Consider the following 20,654-nt stretch of genomic DNA (forward strand, 5'->3'; position numbering starts at 1 on the left):
AACAAGGAGCACGTAGCGGTTTCTGTTTATAAAGTATCAAAGACATGAAGCTGTGCTAACAAATACCACGGTACCTCCTCTTGCTATTGCTTTGCATGGAGAAATGCCAGCCGTAGTGTCTGACCTGGCAGCTGTTGTTTCTATACAGAGCTCCTCCTGCTGAAGCTAATCAACCAGATTTCACACTTGTACTGCTGCTAATCCTAGTGACTGTGTGGACTTAAAAGGTATAATGACAGATTTTCACCAGCATGGCAGAGGCAAGTTTGGACCATTAGCTGGAGTTTTGTACACCACACATTGTACCTCCAATCTTGCATTCCTCAGTTTTGCAAATATATGCAATTTAAAAGGAAACATGAAAGGGTATTATAGTATACAGTCTTCTTAAGGCTTCTTTGTTTCTAATAATAAAATGTCTTCAACTGTGACTTCAAACTCTTACATGAATAATTCTCTCTCTCCAAATCTGGGTTGCATTTCAGGGTTTTCAATCTCCCTGTTGCAGTGAGCAGCTCTGAGAGGGAGGAAGACCTGGCTTTGTAATAACAGTGTTTTCCTGTCTTGGTATCTTTTGCCAGTTCCTCCCACCTCATATAAATAAAACTGAATTTCTTTAAATTGTGCAGTTCCATCTATCACTGTTAAGATTTTAAATGTTTAGAGATATAAAGTCACATTTTAAACCTTATGTTTTCTGTAAACAGCATATATTGCTTTTCAATCAGTCTTATCAGTTGCTGAGTATAAAGTGAGATTAAATGTGCCTGGCACTCAGGAGAATTAAGAAAAATATTTAAACATTAATTTAAAGCCCAGTGATTGGGAATTTAAGCTCAGAAAGCAGGAACTGGAATGGAGAATGATAGACACCATTCTATAATCAGGGATTTACAAAGTGCAAGGGTTGAGGGAAATACATCTCTCTGTTCCAGGAGATAGGCTGAAGCCTCTATGCTGCTCTGTTCTATCTTCAAACTAGCATTTAGGATACTAAATATAAAGTGTTGATTATTGCATTTAAAATCAGAGTGATATACTAAGTTTTAAGATAGGGCAAAGGATATTTATTAAAAGTGAGAGGGAGTTGCTCCTTAGGAAAATTAGTAACAGAATAGCCATCTTGCCTGATTTTGCAGCAAAATGCTACTACCCTGTAGTACAGCAAACAAGCAGTAGATGAAGTAAATTTAAAAAGATTGAGTGGATTTTAAGATGTCCTTATCAGGATATTTCTCTTACCAAGCATACTGTAAGGGTTTGGAAGTTCTCTTAAAGAGACTCTAACAAGAACATGATGACAAACTATCTGTGCTGGTTTGAGGCCAGCCAGAACGTCTCTTGCCCCGAAAGGGACAAAAGAATGACACTCACACAAACTGATTGGAGAGTGATGGAAAGTTTAAATGGAAAAGCAATTGGTGAAACTACAGAAAACTACAAAGCATAGTGGCAAAGAACATCCTAAAGCATAGAGAGTCCCTTACATAGTACCCAGAGGCTTCCCAATCTTTCCCTTCTCCCACCTGAGGGTCTACCCAAACCCTCAGGGCTCTTTCTTGCCCCCTCCCGCTGCTAGGCAAGTCTCAGGCTGGCCAGGTCTGGGACTGCCCCCCCCCCCGTCCATTCTCCTCCTGGCATTACCCGATAAGAGAGCATCTCCCACGGGGGCAGAGAGGGAAGAAAGAGAAAGAGAATGACTTTGCAGATGGATTTATAGGGCGCAGGATTTATGGGTAGAAATACGCCATTTTCTGTATCCACCCCTATTGGGTGGGCACCCAGGACACCAGAGGTGTATCTCATGCAGCAGTGGCAGGGGCCACCCAGCCTAAACTGCCACACTATCCCATGGTAAAGGAAAGATGGAAAAATAGCAAGGATAATTTGGCTCAGCTATAGACTGTTTATGGACTCAAGCACAAGAACTGGAAAGCAGACTGAATTACTAAGGATGACAAAAAAAAATCCCCAAACCAAAACAAAAACCTGAAAGTGTAGGACAGACTTAATGAATAAAATGGAGCTGAAATATGCATCAAACTCCAAGAGAGCTTTCTGTAAGTTCACTTACAATACCTTCAGAATGCCAAAGGAAAAGGTGACTTGGTATCCTGTGAATGTCAGAGGAAGCCAAAATTTTGGGTTGCATGGTGCCAGTTTTGCATTATTTTTCATTAGAAAGAGTGATTGTGTTAAGGTGGCAGTTATCAATATAAGTGATAAAGAGCTGTAAGAACAGGTCGGATTGTCTCAATGAACCTAGAATCTTTGAAACACTGTTTCTGACTAATGTGATGCAAGGATACTTACATGGAAGGAAATATCAGCACTTAACAAAGTCCCAGGGCACTAGGATTGCCTTATGGGGTCACAGTATTTTAAAAAGAGAGTACAGAACAGACTGAGTTTAGAACCAATATATTATCATCCTTTTGAAGAAAGGGACATATTAATTATGCCAGAAGGAAAACAGGAGCTGAGTGATAGTCACTGCTGCACATAAGCAGGAATCAATACTCTGAGAATGTGGGGAAGTATTGCTGTGTATCACGAGCAGCACACAAGTTAACACTGCCATGTTATCAACTGAGAGATACCATCCTGGGAGATACAACCAGAAACATAGTGGACAGGCATGAAATCTCTCTGTTACACTGCCAGAAAGATGAGGTCTAGTTCTGGGAAGCCTGGATCAGATTGAGAAGCATCAGCTGCCCTCATATCAGCACTGTTTCATGACTGTGAGTTCAGCTCCACCAGCTCACTGGTCTGGCTGAAAGCAAATTTCTCTGTTGTTGGTTTGTTGCCAGTTTGTTTCCAACTGGTGTACTCCCTGTGCTGGCTCAAGGAGTGTGTAAGGAAGCCAGGAGTGGTGAGGCTGCCCAGCCTGATCCCAGAGTGGTCATGCAAAGTAGATGATGGCTGCATGGCATGTTTCATTAAAATGCTTTCATGCTTTTATTACATCCACTCTCACCTTCTATTTATTTATCTTTATTTTCAGCATAGTGTTTGATTAATTGGATCTAATCTTTAATTAGATTTATTTAATGTATTAAATAAATCATAGTAAATTGATATTAATTAGTCTCTGGGAAATGAGAGATGTCTCTTTTTTTAAAGGTTTCTGCTAGCTGAAGCCCTATTAAAAGTCAGTTTGAGGTTTTGTTACAAAAATACCTAGTTTGGTCCAATCTCAGTTTAATTTTAACAGCAACATTCTGTTATATACTGCTTTTTAGTTTTGATTCCTCTCACTGTAGCTGACGATAAGGTTATTCAAGTTCATGTCATGCAGTCTTTGAAAGTGTAACAGCATCAAAAAAGTCTTTATGGTCCCAAGCCTTGGCAGGGCTAGTGCACTGCTGCATCCAAAAGCAGAATAAGGTTTCTAGTCAGATACCAGTGTTTCATTAATGTTCAGGAAGTTCATGAGTGTGGTGAGCTGTGCTAGCATATCTGTTAATTTGAAATCTATTGCCTTCATTCCTCCATATGTCACAGAGGGTACATAGCATATCTTACAGTTTTATTAATTTTCAAGTTCTTACTTATTCATCAGTCCTGATTTTGAGAGTATGTAAAGCAGTGTTCAGGAGAGCCAGGATTTGTGGACTTAGATCTTATGAGTGTCATGACCCAAGACTGTCTGTAATTCTGTGCTCCAAGGTCTCCTTTTATGAATTTATAAAAAAATTCAAGCAGACACATTTCTTTTTTTCTAGAAGATATTTAAATGCAACCAGCTAGTTAGTAATCCCTCTAAGTTTAATTCTAAAAAGAATAGCAAGGAAAATGCTACTGAAATATAGTTTACTACTCTTTTAGGTTATATTTGATCAGGTGATGTCAGTAACAGGCTACCCTGCCTCTGGAGTCAAGTTGCAAACATTCTCCTCAAGGGTAATTAAAACCAAGCAGACAATTACAACAGCTCGGATTTGTTCAGGCTTGCTGGCTGCCCCCTGTCTTGTAGCACCCAACATCACAAACACACCATTTTGAAATGAAAGGATTGTTTCTCTCTGAGTCTTATGCTGTGTCTATGTTTAAATGCTGCAGAGGAGGTGGACTTGTAACCTTGGGGACAAAGGTAAGCATCCTGGTACTGATTAACAGTGGGAAGCCTTTATGGAACTATTTAGTCTGTGTTTTATTGTGCTTTTGCTTTGCTAAAATGATTTGTGGTTGTGTGGTCATAGAAAAACCCTCTGCAGTTTCTAAATACTGTAAGACACTGATAAATGGTGCTGAGTTTGGCTCTTTTCTTCCATGAGGTAAGGTCTCTGTGCTCTTTGTGTTTCCAGGTACAGTACAGCAGGGTGCACTGGTAACTTTTATAGATCAAGAAACAAAGCTCTGGCTTGCTGTAGCATTTATGAGTGGAGGCTCTGAAAAGGAGATGCAGGAGAAATTTAAATCCTTCAGGAAATGCTATAAAGATGTTCTTGTTGCTTTAGTTAGAGGCAGCAGATAGGGCACAAGGAAGAATTAGAGAAGTTTGGGAGGGAGGAGCTTTACCTTCTGTCATAGTAGCTAGGAAATTATGAAATAAGGTCGTTTTGTTTGTTGGTTGGTTGGTTTATTTTTTTTTTTTTTTATTTTTTGTTTGGGGATTTTTTGTTTGATTTTTGTTCTAAGCTATCTAGGAAATTCCTCACTAAACCAATCATAGAAAAAGGATTATATCACTTGAACTTAAACTGCCCTCTGTCTTTACGTGTTTGACCTCTTCTGAATGGATGCTTGTATGCTTCGTGGCCTGTGTTGTGGCAGAGCAGTTAAATTCAGTGTGGAATGTAGACTATCTGATGGGTTTTAAATCTGCCTGTCTCATTGTTTCTTATTCTCAACATCAAGATGTTGGTTCTTCTCAAAGCATGTACCTAGCTATGAAAATGATTGCACCTAAGGAGATAATGACTGAAATGATGAGCTTTTGGATAGAATGGAGGTGGACTGGGTGTTCAAACTTCTTTTGCAAAGTTGTGAAAAATGGAAACTTTTTGTTGGAAGGAAAACTCAATTTCATTCAGCAGAGATCTTGGATTCCATTGCAGATAGTTTCAATCTACCACTTTCAACAACCTAGATTAGCTGTTATTGCAACCTTTTATCTGAAGGATTTTTAGGGAGCAATACCTATAGAAGAACTTATGCAAAGAAAACAAGGAGCAACTCGGGTAACTAAGGTGATTCTAGAGGTGATGGCATAATTAATATGTGGGAAAAGCAAATGAGGCAGGAAATTCTCTGAGCTATGATGACTTTTAAGAGAGTCAGAAATTGCTTAGTGTGGTTAAATGGTTAGACACATCTGAGAGGATGCATATGGGTCTAGACCTCTATTACCTTTGTGCACAGTCTTGCTGAGGTGGTGCATCAGACCACTGAAGTGGGATAAGGATCAGGAAGGCAAGTAGAAGAGTCAAATTCCCCAAATTTAAAATTAGGGTATAATGGTTTTGACCAACTAATAATGAGACAGTGACCCAGCAGCATTCTCAGTGATAGACTTGTTTGGCTTTAGTGGATAGCAACTTAGTACCTACTGAAAGTGTGTGTTGAGGCTCACTGAGGGTTAGATGATGAGCTCAATGGTGAGAGAATTCAGGTTAAGAATTGGATTTTGAGAAACATCAGGTCATATGAGAGGTGAAGTGACAATAGACTCTCTAAAAAGATAACCATGGCCAAATCCCATTCCCCAAATTATGAATCTTTTAAGGTAGTGTAAACAGGGTTTGTGGTTTTTTGTGTTGTTTGTTTGTTTGGTTTGGTTTGGTTTTTCTTCTCCTGTTCCTTAGTAGAGAAGCTTCAATTTGTAATGAAACATGGAAATCAAAGTCATGAACAAATAAGGAAGGAAGTGGAGTGATTCATCCTGGGACATCATAGGCTCAATGTCAGGCACCAAAGAATGGAGACTGCATGGAAAAATATGGTGACTGGCATGAAAGTTGCACCATGTTCTGGTCAAGACTATGCCTTCAGTTGGCATATGGTGATGTCATAGTTTTAGTTAAGGGTAGTAGCAGAAAAGCAAACCAATACCATCTCTCACTGTGCCTCTGGATTGGGAGTCTGGAAAAGGCAAGGGCTGAGGGGAGCTGGTTTCTCAACAGAAAAAGGATCCTAAGGAATTCAGAAAGACCACAGTTAGTGCAGATGGCAAGAGAACAGAGAGCTGAAAAAGACAGCTTTTTTTCTTTCTCTGTTTTTTTTTTTTTCTTTCTGTTGTACTTCAAAAACTTCAAAGTGAAAACAACTCCAAAGCAGTGTTTCCTAGAAGCAGATAGAGGAGAGGGCAGAGCTGCTCACTGAGGAGTGGATACCAGAGGGAGAGGTTTGAGCAAGCCAGGAGCTTCTGAGGAAAGGAAATTGGGAGAGACTGGAAAGCATTTACATTGCATTGTTGTCACTGTTTGATTAGAATAAATCCAACTTACTGAGCTTGATGGTTTTAAGCCATAACTGCTTTCCAGTCAAACAAATTGTCTTGGTCGCTTTAGAAGTCTACAGAATTAGCTCTTTTAAGAAGCTAATGACAAATACTTCCATACTATCTATAGATAGCAGCAAATTGCAGTTGTACTGCAGCCAGCATGTTTCTTCTAAATATAGTGAAGGATGTTCCATAATTTATTTAATTACTTAAACTTGACAAGGAGCCAGTGCTAACACACATGCTTTAAAACTAGTATAGGAATTCTGGAATTCACTTTCCTTGGGAATATAAATCCTGCTGAAAACGTGTGGGAGAGTGTAGCACAATTGCTGTAAAATTTAGGTTGTATGTTGTGCAGCTGTGCACTTGGTGCCATGGTCTAGTTGATTGGATAGGGCTGGGTGATAGGTTGGACTGGATGATCTTGGAGGTCTCTTCTAACCTGGTTGATTCTAAGTCCTTTCTCAGCTGTAAGAATATGAGTGGTGGCTAAAGGAGAAAGAGGACAGGAATGTGGGTCACAATTCTGAAAGCCAGAGAGGGACAGGACAATTCCAAATGTTATGATCAGGCAATTGTAACACAGTTATTTAAAGAAAATGCAAGATAATCTGTTCCAGCTCTGATTCTTGGACTTCTCTTCCTACTCCATCTGTTATAGTATCTTATATACCAAACCTATGGGGATTCCTGCTGTTATTACAAACTATTAGAAATACAGAATAGCTGCAAGGAGAATGAGATTTTTCTTGGTTAATATTTTGTTATATTTGTCTCTAAAATACTGGCATTTCAGTTTCCTATTACCCAGCCCCTCACCAGGTAAACATCATTATTTGTTCTCCATGACTTTGATGTGCTAATTGTAGAGATTAGGGAAATAAATATTGGTATATTCTTTTAAATATTAGTATTACTATAACAGAGTTTTTCAATATGAACTTTTCCATGGTTGTCTTCATATCGAGTATGTGCAGAATGTTTATGATCCATAGTCCACCTTTTGTTTTTTAATGAACAACCTTCAGTCATAAGACATTGGAGATAGAAAATCACAGAATGATAGGGATTGGAAGGGACCTCTGGAGATCATCTAGTCCAGCCTACCCCCAAAGCTGGATCACCTAGGGCAGGCTGCACAGCAACTCAATCAAGTGTGTTTTGAGAGTGTCCAGAGATGGAGAGTCCACAGCCTCTCTGGGTAGTTTGTTCCAGTGCACCATCACCCTTACAGTCAAGAAGTTTTTCCTCATCTTGAGGCTGAACTTTCTGTGTTCCAATTTGCATCCATTGCCCCTCATTCTATCGCTGGACACCAGTGAAAAGAGACTTGCACCTTCTTCTTGACACCTACTCTTAATGTGTTTATAAACACTGATCAGATCCCCTCTCAGCCTTCTCTTCTGCAGGCTAAATAGCCCCAGTTCTCTCACTGTTTTCTCATAAGAGAGATGCTTTGTTCCCTTAATCATCCTTGTAGCCCTCGTTGGACACTCTCCAGTGGTAGGAAAATAATTAAATAGAAGAATATTAACATCCCATGGAAGTTAAAGTAATTCTAATTCACTCCTAAGGTTTCAGTGAGTCAGCCCTAATGCTTCAATGAGGAATGGTCTGATAAATTAAAATCTGTTTATAGGTAAGTATAAGTAGGTTTATGTTTTTATTTTTAGTATTCTTATGTGAAATACACGCAGTATATAGCTTTATTTCTGATAACAATGAGCAATATATAATTAATACTAGCTAAGTAAGTAATGACTGACTACTTTTTGACTGATTAAATGCTAGAGCTTCCATTTGTTTCATCAGCACCAAATTTCAATTTATTTTTGGTATTGACCTCATTGGTGGAATCCTACATGTGTTTTAAATGTAGACATACCTCATTTCATGGTAACTTCTCATGAGGGTGGTGAAAGTTTTTAAGGCCAGGCTGGATGGGGCTCTGAGCAACGTGACCTACTGTAAGGTGCCCATGGCAGGGGGGTTGGAACGGATATCTTTGAGGTCCCTTCCAACCCTGACAATTCTGTGATTCTGTGATCTGATACAAAAGAAGAATACGGATTTTTGTTAGCACACCTTCATGGAACACTTATTTCAAGATGGATAATAATGGACATGCTAACTTAATATTCCAGCATACAGGAAATCATGTTTTAATTTGTAGGGAGAGTTATTTTCATAGTTTGGCATGTTTTTCAGATTCATGAGCATGAAGACCTTAAGTGTTCAATATTTGTATGTTGCACTGAAATTGCATCAGATGTCTCTGGGGTTGCTGAAACATTTACTGAAAAAAGACTCAGAATGGAGCGCAAATTATTTGATATATATCTTCTCCATGTGTTACTTTGGAAGGCTAGATGTGAACAAGTGCTTTCCTAACTCTTGTCATGTGTTACACAGAGTGGTGCTTACTTACTGCCATTGAGTATCCATAAGTTCTACACCAGTTCTTGTTTCTGTTCCTTGTGGCTTCTGGAAAAAAGAAAAGAAAAGGCAAATGCTTTTTGAGTATTTACCCATTTTTAGTTGCCAAACGTGGATGGATGTGTATGATTTGTGCATTTTAAATCCATTAATAAGTTGATGGAAGGTCTAACTGCTCCACTGATATCTGAATAATGTTTAAGAGATATGAATTCAGTGCACTTTCCAAGTGTTTAAAAGATGCATGTGTATCAGTAACTCTGTTGGCAGTCATATCAACTCCCAAAGGACCTGCATCCTCGTTCATTAGTGCTTGAGGGTGTATGGTACCCTGGGGCCAGAGAAGTTCTTAGCATGTTTCCTACTGTTCCCACAGTTCAGATGGGGACTGTGCCATGTCTCATATATGTGAGGCTTCTGCTTCAAGTTATTTTTAAAAATAAGTTGCCCAGATAGTGAGATATCTCTGAGGATCATGCTAATTTGCCATTTGGGACAGATCTGTTGAAGTAATGGTCTTCGCTCTCCTTGACTACTTTACTTTTGACAGACTATAATCCCTATGGGTATCTTAAGACTCATTTGTCACACTACCATATTATAGGGAAGCAATACTTGCTCTGCTGAGTGAATCCTGGGGAAAAAAAATCTACTGAAATGCTGTCTTTATTCACATTGCTTTTTATTTGAAAGTAGAGTGTTTTAGGATTCACCTCTGTGAGTATTATTAATGGAGTACTTCTAGAATAGGTTTTTCCTTAAGCATTTTGGTATCAGCTGTTGTTCAGTAATTCAGAATTACTTGACTTGCCCTTAACTTGTTTTTAGCAATTATTGTTTATCTTGGCAATAAACAGAAACATAAAGCATTCTCTAATACTCGCGTATAGCTGTAACTTAACAAAATTAGTACATCTCTGAATTGTGTAAACTAATCATACTGAGAAGGAAAAAAGAGACTAATATTTATGTCAAGTATTGGGAAATATCTCAGGGGCTAATATCCTATAAGTACCTAAACTACAAAATGTTGTGACTTGCAATTGACTGATTTTTTTTTTTACCTGTCATTTATGGGGAAAGGCAGATCTAGGGCAATGGAAGTATCAGAGATAAGGGAAGAAAGCTATTTTTTTTGTGGTTGTGCATTTCTGTGATTAGATGGGGGTTTTCATTAACAAAATTTCATTATATCAATCTTCCCATAAAGCTGCATATTAAGCAAGTATAGGAAAGCCTTGTGCAAGTTGGGTTTTTCTGTTGGTGATGAGTTTGTTGTTTGGGGTTTTTATATAGTTTTTACAAGGCATAGGCAGTAGAGCGGAACAGATTTTTGTTGAGTATGAAAGCCTACGTACTACCTCTGGCTCTAACCTGTTTATAAAACTACTTTTTGAGCTGCATGCTGAAGTAAATATTTCTGAACATGTTGAAAACTTCCGCTGACAAAATAATAAACTACTGAAAAGGCAGGGTCCTGGAAAAATCTCATAGATGAACACATGCTGAATTATCTCAGAATCTCTCCAGAGAGCTATTTTATATATGTCCTGCCTCATCTTGCCCCTTCTGAAGCTCTGAAGGAAAATGCTATAAATGAAGATGACAGTGTATGATGTGAAGCAGAGTGGCACTGCATAGTGTTGTTGAAGGCTAAAATTTAGCCACCATGGGCGAAGTGAAAGGGACAACTTGTCATCCTTTTTTTGAAGGGATACTGTTGGTTTAAGCAGTGTCTGAAAAAAAAAATTCACTAAAAATGTTAAAGGAGGAGAAAGCTCAGAACTGTCCCATCTTATCAGTTATATTGCTGATGTTCCCTGGCCAGATGAGACTACTTAGCCTAGGTGTAGAAAGTAAAGTTTCCTCTTAGCTGTGCATAGTTAGTGGTGGGTGTGAGCAACTCAAACAAGGTCTCCTTGAAGTTTTCCCAAATGTTGTCCATGGCACAAGTTAAAACAAAGGCAACCACATGCACTCTAAGGTGGATATAGATTGCTCAGTTTACAGAAATTTGTCAGCTGGACGTTTTTATTCCGTCCTGATTTCATTTCAGTTACTGTTCCACTGCACTTCTGACTGTGGACTGCTTTCTTGAATTGTAGGATTAAAGCATTGCACTAACATCTTTAATAGAAAAAGGAGAGAGAGCTGAGTATGGCTTTAGATTTCTCTGTGGTTGCCTTTAACGAAGAGCATGTTTTCAAGTCTGAAAAGTAATTATTTTCTTTAAGTATGCCAAAATTGCTCACAGAATGTATTTTAGGTGAGTAAGTTTTGTGATGGATTTGGGGTTTTCATGTAATGGTCTATTATTGACCCAAAGCAGAGGAATTAATGTGCAGATATTATACCTTTTGTATGTGTTTAAAGAAGAGCACTTAAGAAGAAAATCATAGTAGTAATACTTTCACAAATAATTTTCAGGAGGAAAAATTGTGTGCTTAAATTTGACTGAAATTGCTAGTGCTCTTATAGAAAACACAAGTAGTAAAAGTTAACCGTGGCCAAAGCTGAGATATTGCTAGTCTTGGGTTCTACAGTTTATGTGAAGTCACAAAAGAGCACTGTGGAGTTGTTGGTAGAGCCTATTTGAGTCCCCATGTCACAGGAGGAATGACCATTACAAGTGCACCCCCAAAATAACATTTTCACTGCTCAATCTATTAATTAGGTGTCTTTTGTTGTTGTTGTTAGAGAGTGATCAAATTTGGGTAAAGATGGCAACCTTTCATAACTTTTCAAAAACATCAGTGTTGCAGTGCATTGCAGTCTGTTTGAAGCCATGTGTACATAGCTAAAGAGGAACAGGTCCTGTTACACAGGGACTTGTTTTTAAGATCAATGTATGTAGGAAGAAGTAAAACTTTTGATAAAATTACACATTTTGGATCATCTACTGAGATGAAAACCTATTTTCCTGCTTTAAGACAAGGGTAGAAGGCCAGTGAGGATCAGTGCCTTTTGGCAAAGTCTGTCTGCTGCTTGCATCTTCAGTACATAGATAACTCTTGCTATAGGAGTCAAAATTGAAGTTATGAAGGTAAAGTGTTGTTTAAAAATTATGAAGCTGAAATGAGCAAATGAATTTACAAGAAAAATCAGTTATATTTATGCTGAAGATTTACAAGTAGTTTTAAACAATCTATGTTTGACATGGCAAATTGTCATTAAAATGTTAATTAAATGGTAAGCATCTGTTAAATTTATGAAGATAATGAAGCTTGTCAGCTACATCTTTCTTGTGCCAATATTCCTGCTTAGTTCAGTTCTGCATACAGATTTGGTGGAGTGGTGATGAGAAGCTGTTTGACCTTTTGAAGCAATGCCAGTGTAAAACTCTGTTCTGTTCTGTTTGATTTGATGATTTTGTCCTGAAATTATTTTACCTCTAGTTTCAGTCATCTTTATCAGATCATTCTTCCAGAGGCTTTCAAAAGTGAATCTGAAAATCAAGCTTCAGTCAAACAGGGTCACTGGTATTTGATTTGCAATAGTAGAAGTAATAAACTGGCAAAAAAGAACTGAAAAACTTCTTGTTGATGCCTCCTCTAATTAGTCTGGTAGGTGTGTGTGCTTTCTGTTCTGTACAGACCCCAAATATATCCTAGTCTACTGGTTATACATGACTCTGGCAGCCAAAACACCATGGACTGCAAAACTGGTGGCCAATTTCAAATGTCTTTGTTGCATACTCAGCCAAGGAGTACAAAGATTGCATTGTTTGCAGGAGGATGCTGGGGTTTTTATTTTTTTAAGGCTTTTATGCAGAATACTTTCTATGCTGTGTTAAAGACAGGAGCCTAGTTTAAGTCTGATTGTAAATGTCGCTCACAGTTTAACTCTACTCTGTTACAAATGTTCTGTGAAATGTAGTTAAAATATGCAAACATAGCTTTCACTGAAGTATGTGTATGTGAAGAGAGGACAAGTCTTTTTCTAACTTCATGGATCTGTAATTGCTTAAGGACTTCAGAAAACTTGGTGAAGTTAGATTGATGGTGGCACTCTGTAGGCTTTAAGCAATTGAATATAACATGGCTGCTGTTCGAATACAACTCTGAGATCCAAATTGTGTATATCTACACTTGTAGAACCCACTAGTAGAAATAATCACCTTTTTTTTTTTCAGTTGAAAATGTTTTCTTTGGATAAATCCTCTGATACACTGTTTTCCTATTGAGAAATATTTTTCTGTTAAGAATATGAGGAAGAATCTATAGACAGGTTAGCCTTTAACTTTTTGGACATTTGTAAGCTTACTTATAGTTAATTAAGCATAACTGTCCATGAATTTCATGGGCTTATGAGAAACAAACCTTACTTTTACAAAAGCATATTTTTCCTTTCCAGTTGTGCAGCTCATCTGGGCTGGTGTTCAAACAGTTCTCTCTCTGTATTTGTCAGTGACCTGGTTTTGTGTAATCATCACGCTTTTCCTGTAGAAGAAACAGAATAGATTATAGTCTGCTATTCATCTGCTAGACCACAGTAAAATGTTTGCTGTGCTGCAGCTATGATCAAAATGACTGTCTCTCCAGAATCTACAAATTGTGAGCTCAGGGCTAGCTAGAAGTGTTTGGTCATCTCAGAAAAATCCATACAGCCTCATCTGCTTTCCTCTTAGATACTGTAAGATGGGTTCAAAATTGGAGGCAGGATGATTAGATGAAAAGGGAGAAAATTTCTGCTCTGCTTTTAATTTTGTCTGTCCTTTGCAGGGAGAAAGGGAGATCCCTTAATGGAAGACTGGTACTCAGGCAGCCCATATGAATTGCCTGGCATCTTGCAAGTAGATGCAAATGATTTGATTTGATGGGAGAAGAGAGGGAAAATTACTTGTTTACATTCCTCTTCCTCCACCCCCCCACCCCCCATTCCTGACTGGTTTAAAAAGCTCAGATGACATCTATGTGAAAAAGCTGAGGTATTGTATCAGCTGTGCTTGAGACTAGAGAAAGTCCTAAGGAGGCTGTTATACCCCCACCTGATGTGCTGGCCACCAGTGAATGGGAGAAGAAGGTAATTATGGGGAAATTCTGGCAGAGATAGGAGAGGCAGAGTGACTCAATCTCTTTTAGAGTTGTGGGAAATGTGTTCCAGTGCTTGCTCCATTCAGTGTGGAATTATTTATTAAATCCAGGAAGCAGAAACAAAGAATTTTAATTTTTTTTTTCATTTCTAAATTGAGCAGGGGCAATTTTATTTGAAACCAGTTTTTTGTGATTTCATGAGAAACAGTACTCCCACAGGCATAGCTGGAATCTGTCTACTAGGCACACTATTGTATGAATAGGGAAGATAGCTAGTTAAAGGTGAATATTTGGACATTTGTGTCCTCCCATTCCTCTGGGGTCTTGTTGGGGAGTGATCCTCAAGTGTCTATAGAAAGAATTTCAGCATGTAGATTTCTGGAAAGCTTTTGCCTGGAGAAAAACATCTGGGCTCCAATTAAGAAAATGCTACTTTGCATTGCATGTAGAGTTGTGTTTGTTTATGTGCTAGCTGATTATTTAATTATTGGCTTTTTTATAATATATGCCTTGTACTGCAAAATAGGAGGCATTTTTTTAATGTTAGGTGAAATGGTGGTTTTGAAGCACCTGATAGGTACCATCAGGTCAGAAGAGGGAAAACTGACATAGAGCTCACTATTTGGAAACAAACCTCAGAATTTTAGCTGTATGTGTTGGCTGTGCTAGCTGATCTAATAGGCAACAGTGAACTGCAAAATATCTGTCTTTCATGGGTGCCCATCCTGGCCTTTTTGGCACAGAAGAATTTTGTCATCTTTAGAAAGGATTTATTCTATCTGCCAATGTGATTTACATACCATATGTCTCCTCTTCAGCATCTGAGTATCCATGGCATAGGGAAGTGTTCTGCCTCATCTGTAGCATGTGGAAATGGGTTTCTTTTAACGATATCAATTTGTGCAGAGCCACTTTATTACCTCCCTGTATTATTTTTTCTTGGCAGCTGTCAGATATACTGTGTGTGATGTGGAAAGGAGAATACTATGAATTCCTGGTTTTGTTTGCTCTTGGCAGGCACTACTACACTTCCCACCCTTGTGCGCACACCTACCTTGATGATGCAGCCTTCCCTGGATATCAAACCCTTTATGTCCTTCCCCATGGACAGCAGCTCTGCTGTTGGATTCTTCCCAAATTTTAACACAGTAAGTAAAGGTGTTTCCATATTTTGTTTCAGTGTATGCTTTCGAGCCAGTGTATGCTTTACATATCCAGTACTGAAGCTGCCTTGAACCAGTGCATCACTGACACAGTTCTAGAGAGCCTTTTTTCACTGTGCTGTGATGGTTGCTGTTCTCTTGTCTGGAAGGCCTGGAGTGGTACCCACTGTGGGTATGAGGCTGATCAGTTTTTAACTTAGTCTGTCAGGGTGGTGTTTACAGACTGGAGAAAAAAAACCTGATAGAGATTTGATGAGTGGTAGAATGATTTTTGAGCATTTGCCTGGTCATGTGCATTTCCATGTGCTATACAAGAGGCAAAATCAAAAGCTAATGGAAAAAAAGGTGTGACAGGTCAGACATAGATCCTCCACTGAATCAAGCTAAGTCTATTACAGCCAGTGAAGCAACTGGAAGATTTTGTTAATCCTGTATAATAACAATAAAGTCTAAAATTGCACAGCCATGCAACATGAAAATTGTGAACCTGCTACTTTTAATTTGTGCTAAAGCCTCTTTTTTTCACAAAACAAAAAATTTAAAAAATGTTGTCACACTGATGCTTAATGCTTCTGTCCTTCTCCATATTAGGGCAGCAATAACAAAAATAGCTGCTTCTGTACTTCAGCTTATAAGGTGATTCTGAATGTTATCAAAATGCTTTTTTGGCATTACATGTTATCATTTCTTTAATTATCATAAATGCATTGGATACAGCAAACCCAATATTTTTCATGTTGCCACTCACATTTTCATGTGTGGAGGTTATTCAGCATGGAATGAGTCAAGTAGTAAGCTAATAGCAACAGGAAGGAAACTGCTCTGGGTCACTTCTGCCAAGTAAGTGAGGATGATCTGTTTCTTATGTGACCATTGCCTGAACTGAACAGCATCACACTTGTCACTGGAGTGGTGGGGGAGGTGGAAAGGGAGGCAGTGTCACCATCACCAGACAGTGATCAGCTGAACCAGTGCCAAGTGTTTCCTTTCACAAAGTCACTTCTGTTTGAAGTTAAACCAGCCAGAGAATTGGGTTTTTCCATGACTTGCAAATTTGTCTTGCTGACAGGCCTTGTGCTATATAGCATAAGCCACAAATCATGCCAATTCACGGCAAAATGTGTGTGCAATTGCTCTGTGTTTATGAGAGAGGTACAGGGGTGTGCATGTGTATAGATTGGGAGGGTACGTGAATGTACGTGTGTGCTGAAATAGATTTTTAAAAATCCAGGCATGTGTAAAGCTCAAGACCAAACCTCAATACAATTTTAAGAAAAAGATGTGTCATTCTCATCTTGTAGGCATCAAGCAAGTCGTATTAATTTTCCATCCTCTTTCTGATACATTCAAGAATTTTATTTGTTACTGATTTGTCTGCTTTCCAGTTGCACTGGTTTTGTAGGTGAGCTTTTTCAAAGAACTGTGAATCGGACTCAGAGAGCCTTTTTTTAGGGATACTGTAGTTGTAGAGTCAGCCAACATTTTATGTTTACTGGTAATATTATTTCTGAGCTGCAGTAGCTTCTAGAAACAGATTAATTTGGTTGTTTACACTCTTTTTGCCTATGTACACTACCTTACGTTTCTCTGGGTTACATTCCTAATGTTGTAATTGTCCTTCACAGTTGTCATTTCTCTCCAAATTTCTACAGGTTTTATTGAAAAAGAGTGGTGGGGTAATCGGCACATATTGTAGGATCAGTCTACTTCCTCTCTTGGAACTCTTGAGAGTTGCATAAAATCATGCTGCTATGCATCACAGACACCACATTCAGGCTCTGTTTTTTGAGGAACAGTGTTCAGCACTACTCTATATCTAATTGACAGACTTTGCCATTTATCTTGCGGGTATTGATTTTCCTTAACAGTCTTTTACAATGGACTTTGAAGCTCATTGGAAAACGAAATCGTTCATGGTTATCTCCTGACAGGCAGAGTGAACACCAGCGTTCTTTCTAACTTAGAATAACCTTTGCAAGTGTAAAGTTCTATGTCTGTGTTTGTTTTTTTTTTTCTTTTTCACTGTAAAGTGGTGGGAGAAGTATGTAAAAGTTTACAAAAAGCCTTTTTTCCAGAAGACAAGTGTGAGTGAATAGAAGCTATATCCAGTTGACTGGTATGTGTCATCCAAAGTGCTTTTATTTTTCATCTTGATCAGGAAAAAATATTGGAAGAGCTTTTTGTCCTTTCCCCCCAAAAAAGCTTATCATTTGCTTTATGGATCATTCAGGAAATATATGCACTTCACTCACAAGAGGAATTGTCAAGGACTGCAGACAGTGAAACCTCTAGTGTGCAGCACTCAATCTCTTTCCTTTCAGTAGGACTAAAGGGACCCTGCAGCATGTGCCAGGGCTACTCTTCATGCTTGCATGTGTTCACTGAAGGTAGTGAAAAAAAATGTGGTCTCAAGAGAAAACCACTTTGGATGCACCTGTTCATTTTCAGTGACACTCAGATGTGGAAACTCTTTTCTCAACCTTGCCAGGAGGTGGTTTCTAAATAAAATTCAGTGGCCTGAAAAAAAAAGTTTCTGCATAGGAGCTTGATACAGTAACTACTAGAGCAGGAAAAACAAGGTAAAAAAAAATAACTACAAACATGTTTAAAGGAACACCACCTACAGTGTTTTGAAAATAATTTCTCTTATTTATGGAAATACGTCTAAAATCTAGGGTAAACCTTTTCTTATATAGTTAACTCTGATGTTTTCAATTCTGAAAACATCTGTGATACTCCAGATAAAACATCAGTGTTCCCATTTCATTTGTGAAACTGTTCTGATCACTTGCTTCTCTCCACGTGGGGTACATTCAAATGAAGCACTGAGCAGACCCTTATTTTGTCGAAAGAAATGCCTACCCCGAGTATATCCTATTTTCTCGACAGAATTGTGTGAGTTAGTTTAAAATGCCTTCCTTCTGTTTCTCCTAAAAACAGTTAATAGTTCTAAAAATGCTGTGGACTTAATCGTGCCCCAATTAAATTTGTCCTTGGTCCTTAGAACTTCTTTATTATTAAGGAAAAATTAAGCGCACTAACTTCTTGGATACTTGCCTTTGTTTCTCAGTAAGGATACTTTTTTGTTTCAACAGATCAGCCAGAAAGGGATCTCCTAAGGGCAGAATGAAGGATCCCAAGCAAAGAGGTATTGCAGAATAGGTCCTCTCTTCTTTCTTGGTCTATTCACAACACCAGCAAATAGTTTTGTTAGAACAGGACAGGCATGATCATGACCCTGCTGCACAGAAGGACAATCTCTATCTCACAATTACTGCAGCATCGTATCATATTTGTCCTGGCATCAACTTATAAAAAAATCTTGCTCCGTTGCTCATGCCCTCTGTCTGAAATGCATAGCTTGAATTAAATTCTTGGCTGGTATTATTTGGAAATTCTGCTTATAGCAGAATGGGAGGCAGCGTTATAGGAACTTACCAAATTGGTACCTCCAGGTTGGAACAGAAATTGTATGAAAAGGCATTGTTTAGGCTGAGGTCTTTTTTAGCATGCTAAAATGACTCTAACGATTCCTTAACATGTAACATCTTGCATATTGATTGCATTTGAAGATCTTTAACACTTCAAAGTCAAATGCATAAAGTCAGAGGAAATCAAAGTTAAGATTATTGTGGTCCCTATTATGCTTTTAATGTAAACATCTCCTTATAAAGAATGTATACTCCAAAAAAAGAATCTCAAAACTCTGATGCTTTCTGCCTTGTCCCAAAGTGAGAACAGTGATACCTGATTCAAATTTAGTTGAAGTGGTACAGCCAGGGACCCGTCAGTCTCCACAAAGGCAGTATCAGCAACTTCTAAGATTCTGTCATCATACAAAATAATCAGCAATTCATATCCTTCCTTCTGAGTTTGTTATGGCCTCAGGGGTAATCAAAGATTATAGCATCTCTTGTGGCTTTAACATTAGTGGAATATTTTCCACCTAACTAACCTGTGATTGGTTTCTAAATACTGATTCAGACCTTCATAATTTAGAGGACGCAGGGGTTAATGTGACCCAGTTATTGCTTCACTATCTATTTCTCTTCAAGTAGGTTTATGCTGATTCTTTATATTAGTTACCTCAGTTCCCTTTCAAAGTGAACCAGAAGTATTTTATGTCTGCCAGTGAAGGTGAGCCAGCTGGAGTGGGGTACAGGAAGGGAAAGAGGAGCTGACTAGTAACTTAGAAATCTGGCTCTTATCCAGCATTAGCCCTGCCTGGACTAAGTATCCCTGGCCTTCCCCCAAGACAACTACTGTGACAGACTAATATGCTTTTTCCTCTTCTGCATTTTCAATTATGCCTCTTATTTTTATTTCTCACCTATCTAGTTCTCAATTTGAAGTGCCCAATAATCAGCCAAGGCAGAAGGGCAGGTCTGTAGATAAGAGCACAAGGCACTCACATTGCCAGCTTCACTTGCTGCTGTGTGCCAACTGCCTCTCCTGCATTTAGAACAGCACCACAGGTCAGGAGCTTTCTCTTTCCTTAGCAGGGCTGAATTCAGCGACTTAATGCCCTGCTGCAATGCCAAAGTATGCTCTGGAGCTCAGGAGCTGTGCACAAGCAGAGCAAATTGCAGATGCAGCCAACTGGATGTTGCCAAGTTCTTCTTATCTGCGGTTCTCTGTATCTAAGCAGTCTGTCCATGTGCTTTGATTTCCTCTTTCATGAAGTGATTGGAGGGAAGTGACTTGCTCTGCTCCTCTCTAAAACACTCTGCTCCAGGGAGCAGGTGAAGTTTTGTAAGAGCTATACACTACTTAACAGCATAGGAAGGAAATCTAAACCATTGATGTAAGAAGGAGAGGTGTTTTGTGGGGCAGATGGTATTTCATTTGGGGTTTTCTTGTTGGGGGTGGTGGGATGTGTTTGTTTGGTTTTTTGTTGGGTTGTAGGGAGTTTTTTTGTTGTTTTGGGTTTTTTCTTTTTGTTACTGAAGAAATGGCAATATTTTTTTTCTTACGGACATTTTATACTCTTTTTATAGTCAAGGTATTTTGTTTGCTTTCTGTTCCTGCGTTGAACACTTTGAAACATTCCTATTTCACTTTTAGTTATTATGGCTAAAATAGTTTGTGTTTTCCAAGTCATAGCAGAATCATCCAAACTACATGAGGAATCAGCCTGTTACCTTTTATAAATGGAATAAATGAGAATAATTTTTTTCCCCACAGATACTTAGAGATGAGGAAAGCAGGGGTTCAGGAATCACATAGCAAAGCACAAATAAGACCAACACAGACCTCTGCTCTGTGGCTAGTCTTTGGTTTCTTCTCTGACTCTTTCCTCTCACAGTACCTGGCTACAAAGCCCTTCTTCTTTTCAGTCTTCTGTAGTCCCTCTTTTTGTGTGTGTGTCCTTTTTTTGTACCAATCTGGGAATTCCTACTTGTCTTTCTATGGCTTTGATGCAACACCAGAAGAGATTCCTTTCAACTGTGGTAGCAGTTTTTGGAAAAATTCTTCTTAGACCTTGGAGGCCCTGAAAAATGCTTAAGGTGGTATATTTTTCCCACAAAACACTTGAGCCATTTCACCTGAAGCTTTCAAAAAAGATTGAGC

General features: G+C 38.6%; 1 protein-coding gene across 3 annotated transcripts in view; it reads left to right on the plus strand.

Moving 5' to 3' along the window:
• ZNF385B (zinc finger protein 385B) overlaps positions 1-20,654 on the plus strand; it is a 132,166-nt gene that overhangs the window by 63,984 nt on the left and 47,528 nt on the right. For 2 of the 3 annotated variants that reach the window (XM_054381117.1, XM_054381116.1), the window contains one exon: positions 14,938-15,068. In XM_054381117.1, coding sequence (XP_054237092.1) covers positions 14,938-15,068 — 131 coding nt within the window. Of the gene's footprint in view, positions 1-14,937; positions 15,081-16,708; positions 16,736-20,654 lie in introns of all 3 variants that reach the window. The other variant, XM_054381115.1, reaches the window with a different exon arrangement.

The sequence above is a fragment of the Indicator indicator genome, chromosome 5 (genome assembly GCF_027791375.1).
Source record: "Indicator indicator isolate 239-I01 chromosome 5, UM_Iind_1.1, whole genome shotgun sequence".
Taxonomy (NCBI): Eukaryota; Metazoa; Chordata; class Aves; order Piciformes; family Indicatoridae; genus Indicator; species Indicator indicator.